This window comes from Xenopus tropicalis, chromosome 2, assembly GCF_000004195.4.
Source record: "Xenopus tropicalis strain Nigerian chromosome 2, UCB_Xtro_10.0, whole genome shotgun sequence".
NCBI classification, from domain to species: Eukaryota; Metazoa; Chordata; class Amphibia; order Anura; family Pipidae; genus Xenopus; species Xenopus tropicalis.
Window position 1 is genome coordinate 122,645,282 of NC_030678.2, and position 16,063 is coordinate 122,661,344.

At 36.4% G+C, this 16,063-nt stretch overlaps 1 protein-coding gene across 2 annotated transcripts; it reads right to left on the reverse strand.

Annotated features, from left to right (window-relative positions):
• Positions 1-2,671: 2,671 nt before the first annotated feature.
• Positions 2,672-15,960, reverse strand: gpr180 (G protein-coupled receptor 180). 2 transcript variants are annotated; one of them, NM_001142042.1, is given in 10 exon segments: positions 2,672-4,555; positions 5,658-7,538; positions 8,221-8,298; positions 10,286-10,477; positions 11,103-11,260; positions 11,637-11,686; positions 11,767-11,947; positions 12,628-12,828; positions 14,138-14,296; positions 15,760-15,943. In NM_001142042.1, coding segments are annotated over 9 exon segments (1,308 nt in total). In that variant the 5' UTR covers positions 15,890-15,943; the 3' UTR covers positions 2,672-4,555; positions 5,658-7,379.
• Between the last annotated feature and the right edge of the window lie 103 nt (positions 15,961-16,063).

Here is a 16,063-nt window from a genome sequence, read left to right on the forward strand (position 1 = left end):
GTATTTTTGCACCTATTTCTTTGATCTTGCAAAATGAGCTCTTCAGACCTACAATGACTGTAGGCAGATTAATAATAACCAGGGAAGGGTTGCCTGTCCCACATACAAATGCCACTGGATAAGCCTGCAGTATAGAGAGCTTATCTGTGAGGGGATGCTATTTGGAGGATCCCAGTGGAAGTAGCTTTGATTCCCAGGGATTACATGGAAGAGAGGCCCTGTTCCTGAGAGCAGAGGACACATGCATACAGAGAGGCCCAGGATTTGCAGGGCTTTGAAATGAACCATTTAATGCACAGCAGACAAGTGACAATACAAAACCCTGACAATGCCGGATAAACAGTTCCTTTGGGCTGAGGAGAGACACAGTGAAAGTGCAGAGAATGCATAAAAAGAAGCAAATCAAAGGCAATAAAAGGGAGAGAAAGTGAACAAAAGGCAGAGAGGGAGAAAAGAGCCATGCAAATAGATGAGACAAAGAAGGGAAAAAGAAAGGAGAACAAGAGGGGGAAAGAAGTAATATTTCCTTGATAAAAATGCACAAAAGGAACGATGAACTTTGGACTTTTTTTTCTCCCCCTTTCTTCTCTCCTCCCTCTCCGCTCCTCGCCTCGCAGCACGCCAGCCTAAGCTCAGAGCTGGAATGTCATTAAATTGCAAATGCATTTCCATTTCCGACACACACTGTTTACTTATCTGGCAAAAACATATGTTGGAAGGAATCCGTTAAATTCTGCCCACTGCCTTGGGTAAAAGTGCAATAGAAACGGCCCCAGCGAGGCCACTCTTTCTTGTGTTAGCGTTGCCCTTATCAGGCAAGCTGCTTGGCACAGAGCGGCTGATTCAATGGGAAGGGGAGATACAGCTGCAGATTACAGGGAAACACTGAGCACAGGATTCCTGGAGAGAGGGTCACTCCATAGCAAATCATTTCACTGCTCTGCATCTGCATAAATTACTAGTTTTAAGGCATCTCCAAAGTCTGTATATTTTTCTCACTCTGTCAAACATTTAATTTCACGCCCCATGTTCTGAATATGCTAAAAATGCATATCTCTGATGCACCTTTAAGCCAGAGAAACGAATGCAAAATTGAAGATAAAATGATGTGATTTACACTACAAGCCTATTACTTGAAGTATTTACATATAGTTTACCTTAGCAATTCCGCAAAGAGTTTATTTTTCTTTAAAGAAATAAAAAATCATCTAGCAGGATTAAGCTCATATAAATATGTATAAACCTTTGTTTAGAAAATAGATTTTTGTAGTTAGGCGAAGATTTCTATAGGCCCAGCAAAATAAATTCCCTTTTTCTTAAGAAAAATTGTACCGTTTGACAGCATTCTTGGTTAGAAGTGACATCCACTTTTGTATCGTATTTTTATGCAGATTTCTAACATGAAGCACTGGGGAAACTGAACATTATACTGAAATATTATGTATAAGATGTAACTCTATTAAAACAGAATACGTTCATTCAATAGAAATAAAAAGCACTTTTGTGCAGTTTAATACACAGGACCCTTTTATGTAATTCATCATTGCAAAAAAATTATCTTGCGCAGCTTTGAGTTATATAAAAAGCTAATCAAAAGTCTTTCTGAGTACCGGTATATTGTGAAGTAATTAGCAGATAAAGGAATAATTCTTTTTTTTGTATATATTTATAGGTAACATTTTGTAACTGCTGCATAGAATATAGACAGAAATCATTTTTGAGTTTGCTCTTTACCCCTTAATTCTGATGTAAAATTGCTTATACATGTTCAAGACATGTATGTAGGTTAAACCATTTTACATGTATGTTATGATGCCATACTAACTACATTTCATCAGGGAATAAAGCTATTTCATGGAATTAGGAGGACATAAATTTGGACATCTTTTTTACATAATAATATAGTGATGTTAGAACTGGTTGGCTCTACATTTTCCAGCTAATATTCTATATTGACAGCCCTATTTTGAAATAATACTTACATTTTTACAGACTGACCTAAACAGCTGCTAAGTCAGAACAGTAGGTACAATGACAGTATTAAAATAAAATCTTAAATTATCTGTATATAAGAAAAAAATGTTAGTTGACTTAATTTAAAGATAAAAAAACATCCTTGGCATTGATTTTCTATTATTCAATGAAACAGCTGACACTGTGTAATACTCTGACACTTTTTTCTTATTTATAATTGTTCCCCTTTTTTCATTCCTTACATTTAATAATTTTCTCAATATATCCCTTAGTACAAAGATGTATAATATAATGAATAACATCCGTTATATATATATATATATATTTTGAATTTTAAGGAAGCAAATACACTGGTTTGTCCAAAAAAAGTGCCTCTGTAAAGACATGGCAAGACATATTGTGGAAAGACATTGTTACACCACTTTACATAAGAAATATTTTGGTACCTGAACTTGTCCCGTTGATTTTAATCAGGATAGATATAGCATGGTGTGACATGTTGGCATCAGTGTATGGGTTTGGGTTAGTGTGGCATATAAATACACACATTTAAGAAGAATAGGACTGTATTATTGTAGTAATATATATTATATATAACAAAGTCCCAAGAGACACTCCCATGATACACTATGTCAACTTGCTTGGATGGAAAATAAAAAGTAACTGCATAACAGGAAATAACATTTCACTCTGCAAGTCAAACTCAAAAATGATTTATTAGATAAAATGTTAGTGGTCCAATGTTTCTTTCACAAAACTGTGACCTTTCCCAGGGACGGCAAGCAGAATATATAGTATGGGATCCCTTATCTGGGAGCCATCTCCCATAGACTTCATTTTAGCCAAAAAATGAGTACCTTGTACTTTATCCTAATTATATATATATATATATATATTATATATATATATAATGTATATATAAAATTAATCTTTATTCTATGCTTAAATGTTTAAATATTTTTTTTAAAGACAAGGTATGGGGATCCAAATTACAGAAAGACCCCTTATCCAGAAAAGCCAAGGTCACACGCATTCTAGTTAACAGGTCCTGTACATGTATATATAAACACAAAAAAGTCTCAATTTTCTTATTGGACAAAATGACATAATACAGAGTATCACACAAACGTATTACTAAAATTATACACCTGTACAAAAACTTATACCAGAGTCCAAAATCCCAGTATGAAATCTGTTGCCTTATAACCCCCTCTAGTGGATAATATGAGCAAAACAATGTCATGCTAAAAATGTAAGGGTCTAGTCTCTTACATGAAACAGTCTTGCTAGGCTTAAGAATCAGGGGCCTGTCTTCCAGGTGTCTTGACCAGTACCTATATCTTACCAACCATGTATCAATGAAACATTCAGAGCAATTGTGGCATTTACTTATACTAAGACTGAGGGGAAAATGCACTGGATAGATGCAAACTAGGTTCTGTGATATAGGAACTCCATAGAGCAGTGGGAGCTTTAGAGAATGGAAGCTTGAGAGAATCTAACAGTTGGGAAGACAAAGTGATGAGAGGACAATAGAGATGAAGGTCAGAAGCACAGAGTAGGGAGTTGGAAGGAGTGCATTTTCAGATGTGAGCTGCAATGTAGGTGGAGGATTCATTATTAAGGGGCCTTGAATGCAGGCATGAAGAGGAATTGAAAGGAACCATCCATCTTGTATTTTTTGCTGAAAGATTGTATCTTTATAAGATACAATTAAACTCCAATAATCACCCATGATAATTAAAGACATAAAAAAAGGAAAAGAAAAGCAAGGAGCTTCTTCAAAATATATTCTTAGTTTATTCTATGTACCTTTTAAAAATGTAGTCAACCAGCCTACCCTTACATTAAATATTATTAATATAATTAAATACACTGTATTTCATCAACAACAAAATATCCACCCCTATGATAATATATATGTTATTATTGTTGTGATAGGCAGATGTCAGGTGGAATAGAGCTAATGGAGGCAGATGCTTAGAAAAAAGGAAACATTCACTAGAAAACATATAATTCCTAGCAAACCCAAATAGGTAAATATAAAATCCTTACAAAATTCCAAACCTTCTGGATAATGGGTTTCCAGATAATGGATCCCACACCTGTAATATTTGTTTAAAGCTAGTTTTAATTTTAGTGTTGTGGATCATTAGAATATTTGGCGCTGGTGCCAGTGCTGTAGATTCTAAGCTTCTGGATTGAGGAGCCACACAAACTAGAAGGGATAAGACACTGCAACCATAAAGAAAACAAACAAATGTAACCAACGTTGTAAAAACTTTTTGAAAGAATACAACAACACCAAAATTTGCTCTAAGCCACTCAGCACATCAAGTCTAATTTAAAATTTGAAACAGCCAGTCTCAAGTAGCATTCGCTCACCCCTTCACAAAGTTGGTCCGGGTGCCGATCCCCGGACCCTTCACCCAGGGAAAATTATTTTCACGTCTATTTCTTCATTAGATTATCATGTAAATCACAGTTTTTGGACACTCACCCCCTAATCCAATGGTCTAGGTGCAGCGCCCCAGACCCATAGCAAAGGGAAACCCAGCAGTCACAAGCACAATTTCTCAATGTGTACGCACTCCAGACACGGGTGAAGGTGGTTTAAGAAATAGCTTTATTTCACATTTGAAAACCTTCACCCGTGTCTGGAGTGCGTACCCATCGAGAAATTGTGCTTTTGAAAGAATAACTAATTTAGAGGACACACTTTCTTATGCTGTATGCAAGCCTATGGAGATAATATATGGTCAATAAAACATTACAGGCAAGTCTATCTAATATCAGTAACATTTCTTAAAAAGTGGTACAATTTCGTGACCATTTTCACTTATTTTGTGGAATTGTAATGTGAAAAGGACATACTGAAATAAATAAAATACCCAGTCAATAAGTATTTATTTTTCTTCAAACAGCCATGAAAGGGCTTAGCAACTGTGAGTGCAGAAAGTTAGCAATGAGAGACGGAAGGTGTGTTGTGAATACCAGCTTTTGATGTGCAGTCCCCCAGTATAGAGATCTGAGAACTTAGCTCAGTGATATTCCCTTTCATGCAGGAACGGCTAAAACTATCTTAGGAATAGAAAACGAATACTGTTTAGCTTTTGCCAGTTATGGACCAGGAAATCGGATACACCAGGAAACTGGACTGTAATATATTAAATTATGGTGTCAAACAAAGTTGTCTAGGTATCTCCCAAGTGAATCCTCCGGCATAAAAAAAACATTTTAATTACAGTGGCATACAAGATATTTTAAATTATTATTTAAAATGATTGAATGCCATAGCAATGGAAAGCGCTAACAATAAATCTGGCAACACTGCATTGTGGGTGACAATGGCAAAACGGGCTTATCCCTGTGCTTCTTGTTACTATCAAGAGAAAAAGTGACACATGCTCATCCCTGCTATTTGGAACATTTCTACTTTGTATTGGCAATAAAAATACTTTGGGCAGTATTTATAAAATTGTCTAAAATATTGCAAGCCAAAAAATGTTATTAAAGTTGGCATAAAATAAATACTGTATTCACAGTACGTTTATGTGAATTACTACCATAGATAACATGTTAGTATTTATAAAGGTGTAGATTTTTCTTTAAAGGCAGACTAGATCTGAAAATCATTCCATTATTTCACACCATCTCAGGCCTGGCTCAACACACTAGCTAATGGGACAAATTCAGACAGCAAATTAAAGTAGCCTGGCAATAAACAGGCAACATATGATTTATTTTAATGTTGTTCACACACACCTATAATTATTCTCCATGTGCACCTAGCCCTAAGGACAATGAAACACCTGATGGCTGCCACTTTAAGGGGTCATTGAAAATGCCCACTACCTACTGCAGATCACTTGACATTTAGACCAGTGGCAAGCACTGCAGACTTCCCTGACCCTGCAATTAGCAGGCAAAAAAACACAAGTTTATGAATTCAGGAAATAATCACACGGGTAGAGGTGAGCCCGGTAGGGCTTTTTTTTTTTTTTGAGAGTTTGTTAGTATTTGGAAATAGTCATTATATGGTCCCTAAGATGTATAATTATGTGCTGAGGGTTGCAGTGCTATCCACAACGTAGAAGAAGGCATATGGATTAAAGGGTAAGGCTTAATAATGACAACTTTTTCACTTATGAGTGATGGGGGAAATCCCTGCTGTGACCAACCATTTGTCTTTTTGGTGCACTGCCACAGAAGTTGGACAGCACTGTTCTAGGGAAACAGAGGTCCTAGGAAGGCACCAAAGAAAGTGTTGGGTATTTCACTGCCTTTCGAGACCTGCATAGCAGCTAACAGATAAACTACATTGGTTTTTTAACTGAATTTGGGACAAACAAGGCTAAAACACAATGCATAGTTCATCACACACCTACAAGATGAAAACCTTTCCTATACTATATAGGAAATAGAAATACTCAATTTCCTGAATATAAACATTCAGTCAGTAATTGTATAATGCATAAAGTATGTTCAATATTTGGTGTCACTGGTCCTGTAAACCCAAGATGTATTTTCTTGCTGCAGTAAGATAAACTGACCTTAAGACAGATTACCTCTAACACTTCACTAGTTAATGGCCTCTTTAAAGTTAGATTCCCAATAAGAATACATAACTGGACAAAGAAAGGAAACAAATATGCTGAAATGATTACACATAAATTAAAACTTACAATACAAATTGATAAAACATGTTAGCCATAACAAAGCCAACAAGACCACAGTACTTTAAAACTAGACCTTGCAAATGCAAACTTGGTCTTTCCTGCAACATAAAACCACAAAGAACCATTTAAGCCTGCTTTCAAAGTTGAATTGATCACTCAAACTGTCATAGTAATCTCCTTTTTTTTTATAAAAAAAAAAATAGTATAATAGTATAATTAACTTAAAAAATAACCTGTCTCCCATGTTTTACCAGTCAATGCCTTGCAGTACTTTGTCCCTTTTCAGCAGTGCACCATCAGAAAAATGTTCCTCTGATATATGAACTACATTCAAATAAAAAACTGTATGCATCGTTATAATTAAATAAACATCTTTCATCCATCTAATCACATTTTATACATTTAAAAAACAGGTGATGTAATAGATTCCTTTGAAGGCAAGATTCTAGCAGTTCAATATCTACTGGTAGATTCCAATCTACGATTTGGGCAACTCTGCTGTACAGTCACAAAAAATAATTCAGGATGTAGCTTAGAAATGACTAAATCTAGGCTCAGACTTGTTTCAATATAAGTTGTATTGACTTCATGCTTTATGTAAGTTCTTAAGCATCATTTCACTTATTTCAAGTTCTTCAGTTTCCTCCATTCTTCAGCTGGCAGGAAAACAAACCTTCCAAAATCTTGAAAATTCCAACAATGTGGCCTTATTCACTTACTGGGTTATCAAGAATAATATCGGCTTCTGTGTCCTGAAGATACTGTTAAAGGCAGTGTGACAGATGAAAGGGAAGATACCTCCCAGTAGAGACTGTGAGACAAAAATAGTCTATACAGGATAATCATGGAGACTGACTGAGAAACGATGACACCGACAGTAATAACCTGAATGAGGAAAAAAAACAATTTTATCAAGCATATGATTATTTGCATGGCCACTACATGAAATGAGCTTGCTATAACATTTCCAGACAAAAATGAAGAACCAATTGTTTTTCAGATTCTGTTGGATGGGTTATTGAAAGACACTGATTGACACTACTGTAGTTATACAGAAGTATAACTGTATTTCAGTAGACTTATATGTACGGTATTTGTTAAAAAAATCATAGTAACTGTAACCCTGTAAGTGGAACAGATTGTAGAATCTACTATTAAGCACCAACATTAATAAAATTGTCTTCATGTCTAAGAATATATATTTACAAACACACCAAAAAGGCACACTCCTGCACCTGCATTTTATGTCTGTGTGCTCAAGAAAAACATACAGTTAGAGATGTACTTTCCAACTTCTCAGACAAAAGTATTGAATGATGGCAAGGGAAAGAAAATTTTGTTGACGAAGGAGACCAAACAACAACTGCTGCTATTTCTGAATCAAATGCTTCAATACTACAGTGTCAGTATAACATACAAAAAGGATAACTGATGTCAGCATAGCATTAGCATATTCTGGTAACGTCTGTAGAGAAGTGCATAAAGAAAACGAGGCAACACCCAAAATCAAGTGGGTCATCACTCAATGGCATTAATTCTTTACTTATAGTTTTAAGAAAACACATACCTTTTCTCTTTGATACTCTTTAAACAGAAAAGAAATAGCAACAAAACAAGGGTGGCACAGAAACCACAAGAAACAACCCTGTATAAAGAAACAAAAGAAAGATTTAGGTCATCTATTGACATTTATAGGGAAAAATAATATTTTTTTTGTTAACAAATAATAGATAGAAAGTTCTACATTTCTTGTGTAAATGATGGGATTCAGTTTTGCTTACAAACAAAACACAGAAATGCATCAGCATTCAGGTATGCATTATGGCTTACAGCATGTTAACTATGGACAATAAAAACAGCTTGTTTCACTAGCACCAATTTCTGCTTTTATTGCAAATTTACCCCGTAAATTTGTCGCTGGTGGGGGTTGATTTGTTTAGCACTCAAGTCAACAATAGGGTCATATAAGGGGCCTATTCATATCCATCGGCCCCAGATCAGAAATCTAATGGTTTGGGTCTTGGGCAATGATAAAATTCCTGGAATGTAGCAGTCTTTCCATTGGGTATGGGAGAGGTTCCTCTGTTCATAAAGTGGACCATGTTACTGAGAAGTAGCTTGAAAGAACCAATTAATGTTCCAGCTTTTATTCATATCTACATCCTTCCATAAGCTACACTTTTCAACACATTCACCTTGTCTGACACAAGGAATACATAAATAATAATTTACAAGCACAAGTATGGCATACATTTGCATAATAAGTCAATTTTAGTGTGTCTTCAAAGCCACCATTTTGTCAGTGACAGAGATCTGAAGTTATTGCAGGATCTAGGTTTATGAAAAATAAACAACCAGAAGAAACTATGTGAGGCAGTGGAATTGCTAACAGGAGTTAACTATAATTTATTTATGGTTGCGCATTGAGAGACCAAAAATTATTGCTGAAAACCTGCATGAAACCTTGGGATCCCTTTACACAGCATGAGCACCCAGTTTACCACAAGGCTTAATCTATGTGCAGTTTAATTTGGAACACAGGTTATCTTTTTTCCCCATAGACTTCTTTACATTTTACGTAAAATTGTTCACGCAGGAGTAAATTCCTTCCCTCATACATCCCTATCTCCACTCTCCAGCTCCTGTTGCTGCTACAGTGTAAAGTGACAAAATAATCCAATGACCCTGACCAGTTTTTGAACATTGGGAGATTCCCTTGAAGGGATGGTAGAACACATATGAGCAAAAGGGAGGATTTCCCCTGTGAAGTCCAGCAGTAGTAATCAATTACCACCCCAGCCAATGATAGGCAATTAAGAATCTATGAACAATGGTATTTGGAATAAATATCTGGACAAACAAAAAACTTCTGTAGAAAGAATGTGTGCAACCAAACAATTGCCCAAAATGGTTTTTTTTGGCCACTGGGCATCATGAGAACAACTCCCAGAGAGCAAATGGCAAAACAAGTCCTCAAAAAGTACTTGCAGATTGTCAGGCATGTTGTAATTCTCACCCCACTGGCGCTCTAGAGTTGAAGTTTACATTAAAATGTTGCTGCTAATTACTCACAAGCTGCGTATACAAGGGTCAATAGGTCTACTAACACAGGTGTCATCATTCATTTCTATTTTACAGCATGGTAAGCCTGGCTGCAACTGACACTGAATGTATAAACTAAATGTAATGGAAAATATTATCATGATAACTGTGGATTAATGTAAATGTTTATTATGTTTGTTTACTATAAGTTTACTATGAAATAGTATTATGTAATTATTTAAATGCCTAATACAGGTTTGTGATCTATTATGTATGCTTGGGACCTTGTGTGAGTTGATTAGTGATCTTCCATAATAATAATAAATTTTATATATATATATATATATATATATATATTCCTGCTTTCTTTCCCACTAAAAAGCACTAAAAGAAAATAGTTTTATTTATAATGAACTTTGTATACATCTCATTATACAGAGGAGGGCCTATCTGTTGATTTATTTTACTAACTAACTAACCAAAAAAAACCCCAAATTGAATTGTTTTGCCATCAACATAGGGTTATGCTAGATGGGCTAACATCAAACAACCCATTCAATTTTGTTATTACAGATCAACAAGAAACCCACCTTTGCAAAGGTGATGTAGAATTGTCGTTTCATAGTGCTTCTTTCCACAGTGATTATCCGATATAATCCACAGGCTAAAGATATAGCTAGGCAAATCTTTAGGGCAATCAGGAGATTCTCTGCTAGGCTCCGATGGGCATGGAAACTGTGATGATTGGTGTCTTCAAACAGCTCCCAAACCAGCAATATTACCTGGAACAAAACAACCAGATGAACTACAGTACAGAATGATGACTACTTCACATCATTCATTTATATAGAGAAGTGTATTACTGAACCTTTTTGTATGAGAATGAAAAATTAGTATTGTCCAAATATATTTTGTTGGTCCATTTAATTATACTTGAGCAACCCTTAACTGCATGGTGACATATTGCTGGGTTCCAAACCCACAGGTACAGAACCATTGTTGTTTTGTCTGTTGCAAATGGCTATGCTCACTCACGCTTGCATTAGGGAAAATATAGTGCTGGTTAGCATAGAACAATCCTCAAAACATACCCACATTTAAATTACCAGTGTCCCACCATATTTGAAGAGAACAGAAACAACAAGTTCAGCAAAGTAAATCACAAAAACAATCTACAACAATAATATTTTTTAGCAATTCCAGAAGGAATGCCAGCAATTTGATCTTTCTTCTTTCCTGATTTTGAGGAAATTTTTTCTTATAAAAGCAATAACGAATACAACACTTAACAAAGCTGGGCTACTACCCATTTGAATCTTGAATTTCCAGTGCAAATTGCATGCAGGGATTAGTACAATAAAGATATCAGATACAACGAGATCTGATACAAAGATACTAGATACAAACCTGGGCAGTGACAGCCAGAACCGCAATACCAGTAGATGTTGGTGTTGAATCCCACTGCAGGGGTCTCCCCTGGGATTTTTTTTTCCTGCTCAGAGTCCAACCAATACATAGACTAAGTAGTAAGTACAACATCTGCACTTCGGAGGCTATGTCACACACTGTAAACAGAGAAACACAACTAAGAACTGTTCATGCAAAAGACTGCATGCAGAAACCATTTAAAAAAAGAAATTGAAAAAATATTGAATATCGTTTAAGTAAATAATAACTTTGTCAGATGTAATAGGAAAGTCAATCTGCCTGCCTATTAGGAACTTTAGCATGTTTACAGCTCCAACCAGTACAACTAAAAACTACAATGTAAGAATAAAAATATATATATATATATATATATATATATTAGAGCAACAGAAAGAGACATGTATTTTGCAGTTTGATCTGTGAGGCCATAATCTTAACCCTCCATTCCCTTTAAACAACAAATCTCCCCATTCTCCACTTTGACATATCCAGTGTATTATAATTAAAACTCACATTCAGCTAAACTTCCAATCAGAGGTGCCCCTTTGCCATCTGTAGCATACCTATGGGATTTCAAAGGAAAGGCAGTCACAACAAAGTTACAACAGTTATAAGGACACAGCGATTTGAAGTTTCTACAAACCTGGAGAAATGCAGATAATTTGCCAAGGCTGACACAACCTGCAAGAGCAGAGCAGTTGACAACACCTTTAGAACTGTGTGCATTGGGCCACCTTTCTTTATCATTTGCCAGAGAGCCTGTATATAAATACAAGCAGCCACAAAATAGACGAGTACCAGGAGGAAGAAAAATTCATGCAGTCCTGAAAAAAAGAATGCTATATGTAATAAATATACCTATAACAAAGAAGAAGCCGGAGTGGAATGACACACAGGGAGATTTAATGGTAGCGATTTAATGCTGGCGACAATTCTCCCTGTGAGTCATTGCCCTAAAGAGATTAAATAAAGGAAAACCAAAGTCAGTGCTACACATTAGCCCTGTATGGATGACTGTAAAATTTAGTCATTTTAATTTAAAAGATGTTGGGCCATTACAGGAACACTAGTACTAAGTTGTTTGAGCAAAAATTAATTAATTACTGTATACTTTTAATATTTTTTAATAAATCATTGCACAAAGAACATAAAAAACTATTTTTTCCTTAAAGGAGAACAAAACCCCCCTATGTACAACAGCTCCCCTTAACTGCCCTCTATCAGCCCCCTCACTTCTCCCTCCCCACACAGTCTGTTACATAGAAAGGTACCCCTGTTGTAAACTTGCTATAAAACGTGGCAGAACGGTTGTTTTTGTGCCAGAAAGAAGAAAGAGCACCACAAGAGAGCCAGGAAAAAAAAAAGTTAGCTTTACAGGAGTTCACCTCACAAAACTACACTACTTCACTCTATAAAGAATGCCGTTGTCATACAACATGTAAACAGTAGTGCAGTGGTATAAATACATAGACATCTATTCATTATGCAAATACTTATTTTTTACCTGACTCATCAGCTCCGAAGTGGTCAAACGGATTTCCTGCAGCATCTGGATTCAACATGGTAACCTCAAAGGTGACAGCATCTGATTTTTGATCCTCATATTTTACAAGGCAGGTAAATTTGTCCACATATATTACATACCATGCTTTGGGATATACCATTTGTGGGAGAGTATAGTTATATTCAGTTTGATTTAAGGGAACTGTAAAATAATGGAAAAATAAAAATATACATATAAGGAATCCTACAACATTCCCATACAAGCTATGTTGTTGTAAAACACAAGGTCTGTTACACTGAAATATCATTGCTGAAATATCAGACTGTTATTATGAAACCTATCATGTATAGTCTCCTAAGACTAGAAATGCAGATCAAAATGTCTGACTGTTCTGCAGAACTGAGAATATTTACATATGAATATTCTTAATGTATTTAATTGGTTTATGCATACTTATTTTATCACAGATTATTTCTGCATACATTCCAGTTTGCATTTTGCCTTTGTTGAGATTTCTACTGATCTAATGCTGGCAAGACAAGGAAAGATGCGTCTGTCTGATCTTTGACCTGCACTTGCTAAATGGGGGGCAAACTGGGCAAAGGTACTAGCCCTGAATGTAATATGTTTAATTCGAAATTTAAATTTAAATCGAAATTTGCCACCGCTCAGAGATTAAAGGTTGGCCAAACAATAGGGAATTGTCTGACTGTACATGTAAATATATGCCAAATACTTGTTTGATCCCTGTGCAGATGGATAACAGAAAAAACCAATGGCATTTAATAGAATAGTAGTCTGGGCAGCTTCAGCCTGGGATCTGAGGCTAGCAATTACAATCACTGGGGGGTGCCCATCCCAGTCAACAAATTGATATCCCCCATGATTTAGCTGTTCCTTGTCCTTTCAACAGTATGGCATCTTCTGTAATGTTAAAATATGGAAAGTGGTTGATTTATGTTCCCTGGCTCTGCTACTAATTCCACTACAGCAAAATAGTAAGTGAAAATAACCATAATAAAAATAGTAAGTGTGAGTCTTTCAGACACAAGGTCACTAGTCTAACCCCCCCCCCCTTTTTTTTTTTTTTACACAATTTCTTGCAAAAGTATTTAGACCCTTGACAAATTTTTCTTTTAAATACTAGTATGGCAGCCTCCTAATGATTGTAATTACTTACCTGATACCCCAGGACAGTGCTCCTGTTTGCACTGACCAGGAACCTTTTCCTTCTTCAGGGCTGAGGCATGAGCAGTAGAGTAAAAATGCTGTCTTTTTTTTGTTAAGGTTTGTTTTTTTACTCTACTGCCCATGCGCACATGCACAAAAAGAAGCAGAAAGAGGATCGCATGCACAGTACCTGAGTTAAATATTCCATACAGGGTAAAACCATGTTTCCTGCAGTAGAACATTCTCAATATACCTTCAAAACAACTTCATGGTGTTGTTCGCAGATTTTTTTTTTTATACTGAACTTCATTCCGCAATTAAATAAAAGGACCTAACTTACTCGTGAATTGTGCCAGGGACAATCTCTCAGGGCAGCTATATTCCTCCAGGCTGCTGTGTATTTGTACCCATTGCTCATCTTGGTAGAGGTAAAGGGCGGATTCCTTGCCAGCAGCAGCAGCAACATTGTTGATTTTGACACGCAACACAGCTTGGTCACCTTAGAAGCACAAAAACAAACATTTAATAATATAAATCTACCAAAAAACAAATCTAACACCTACCCTTAGTAAACACTGTTGTTTTACAGGATACTACAAATGATGTAAAAAATGCTTAGAAATGCTAAAGACGAGAACTTCAAGATTTAAATTCCATTTTTTGTATCAGAATTTTGGGTTTTCAAGAGCAGAGAGCACAATCTCATACTTTGCACTAGTGATATGGCCCAGAAAAGGCCCCTATAGGGTGGCCAAGGGTGTAGAATAGTCCTTCAGCTTGGCAGTCATCTGAATTCATCAAATCATTATGCAAAGTGGTGTTACATCTGTTTTAAAAGCTGATGGTACCGCACTGATAAGAAGTTCTAATGCACAATGCACCGCTTCCTATCCTGCCATGTAATGTTAATCTGAATTAATATCTTGCACAATGGATTATATACATAGGAAATAATGTAAACCCTATTGTATTTCATAAGTCACCAAGGAGCTCCATGACCATATAAGAGTCATGAAAGTGCAAGGTGACTTCTAATAACATAATACAACAGGGGGGGGGTACGTTATTTTTTAATAGTACAAACATTTCAGTGAGACACAAACAACATCACTTATCACAGATATTCAAAGCTCTTGTGTATTATATTGAATTTATGGTGTCCTCTGCGAGCCTAACCAGCAGCAACCCAGGGCATGTGCTGTGAACCAACAGGCAGATAATCGGAAACTACTGGAGAATCTAGTCAAGTATCTTTTCTGCATTGCTACAGAATGCAAAAACATGGGGTATAAAATGTAAGCTGAAGGCTGTGTGCTTTTATACTAGTTATGGAACACTGAGGTGACATATATCCTTATATTTTTATAATAGGGGGTACATTATTCACTACATACAGTATAAAGTTAGATAAACTTTAATATAATGATGACCAACTGGGGCTTTAGGCAATAAATCCTATACCTTATGTTATTATAACCACCACAGCCTTTTAGCGTAAAAGATATTTGCTTCCCTAGATGTCCCAAGTAGTTTCCTATCTATCTGTTGATTCTCAGCACTTCACAGGTACATAGGGGGTAGATTATTTATTATTATACACATGTTATAGTCAGGTGACAGAAATGACATCACTAAGCACTAAGATTATAACTGATCACATCACTTAGCACCGTTTATAAGGATATAATTTACAGGATGATCATGGTTTATGTGTATTATAGGAAAGATTCTAGATAGCAGGGCTACATATATTAACACAGTGCAGCCTAGCAATCTGTTTTATTAGTAATGTCCCTGATTTTCTGGAAACCCTTGATACAATTGCACTAGTAATGAGCCTGATGACATGCAACAGAGTAAAGCCTTGCTGGAAAGGATGCCTTAAGTGGAAAACATAAATACTCTGATGATGCAGGAGGCCCAAAGAATGAATGGCATGAAGCATCTGCCTCCCGTACCCACCATGGAATAGGAAGGTGACAATATGCTGCCCACGACCATGCCACGCCACGGCACTATCCAAGCTCCCATGCACAGTCCTGGCACGTCCCGAGTGCAGAAGCTGCCACAGCACCAAGAGGCTCCAGAGCATCTCTTACTGCCTGCTATTTCTTTCCCGGTAACATGTGTATCGCCTCAAGCCGCCACATCTGCACAGCGACTGCAGGCGGGCCTGTGACGTCACAAGTAGGCGTTGAATCCCGTGGAACGCACAGCTAGGCGCACCCCTGCTACGTGTACTTTGTTAAAGCACTGCCACAAAGCG

Excerpts from the sequence above, each read along its gene's own strand:
- gpr180 (XM_031895743.1), bottom strand. The coding sequence starts at position 15,889 with ATGCTCTGGAGCCTCTTGGTGCTGTGGCAGCTTCTGCACTCGGGACGT. Across the intron at positions 11,261-11,636 it reads GATTGGAAGTTTAGCTGAAT|TGTGTGACATAGCCTCCGAA; the intron begins GTGAGTTTTAAT and ends CTCTGTTTACAG. Across the intron at positions 10,478-11,102 it reads TTCTGGCTGTCACTGCCCAG|GTAATATTGCTGGTTTGGGA; the intron begins GTTTGTATCTAG and ends GTTTTGTTCCAG.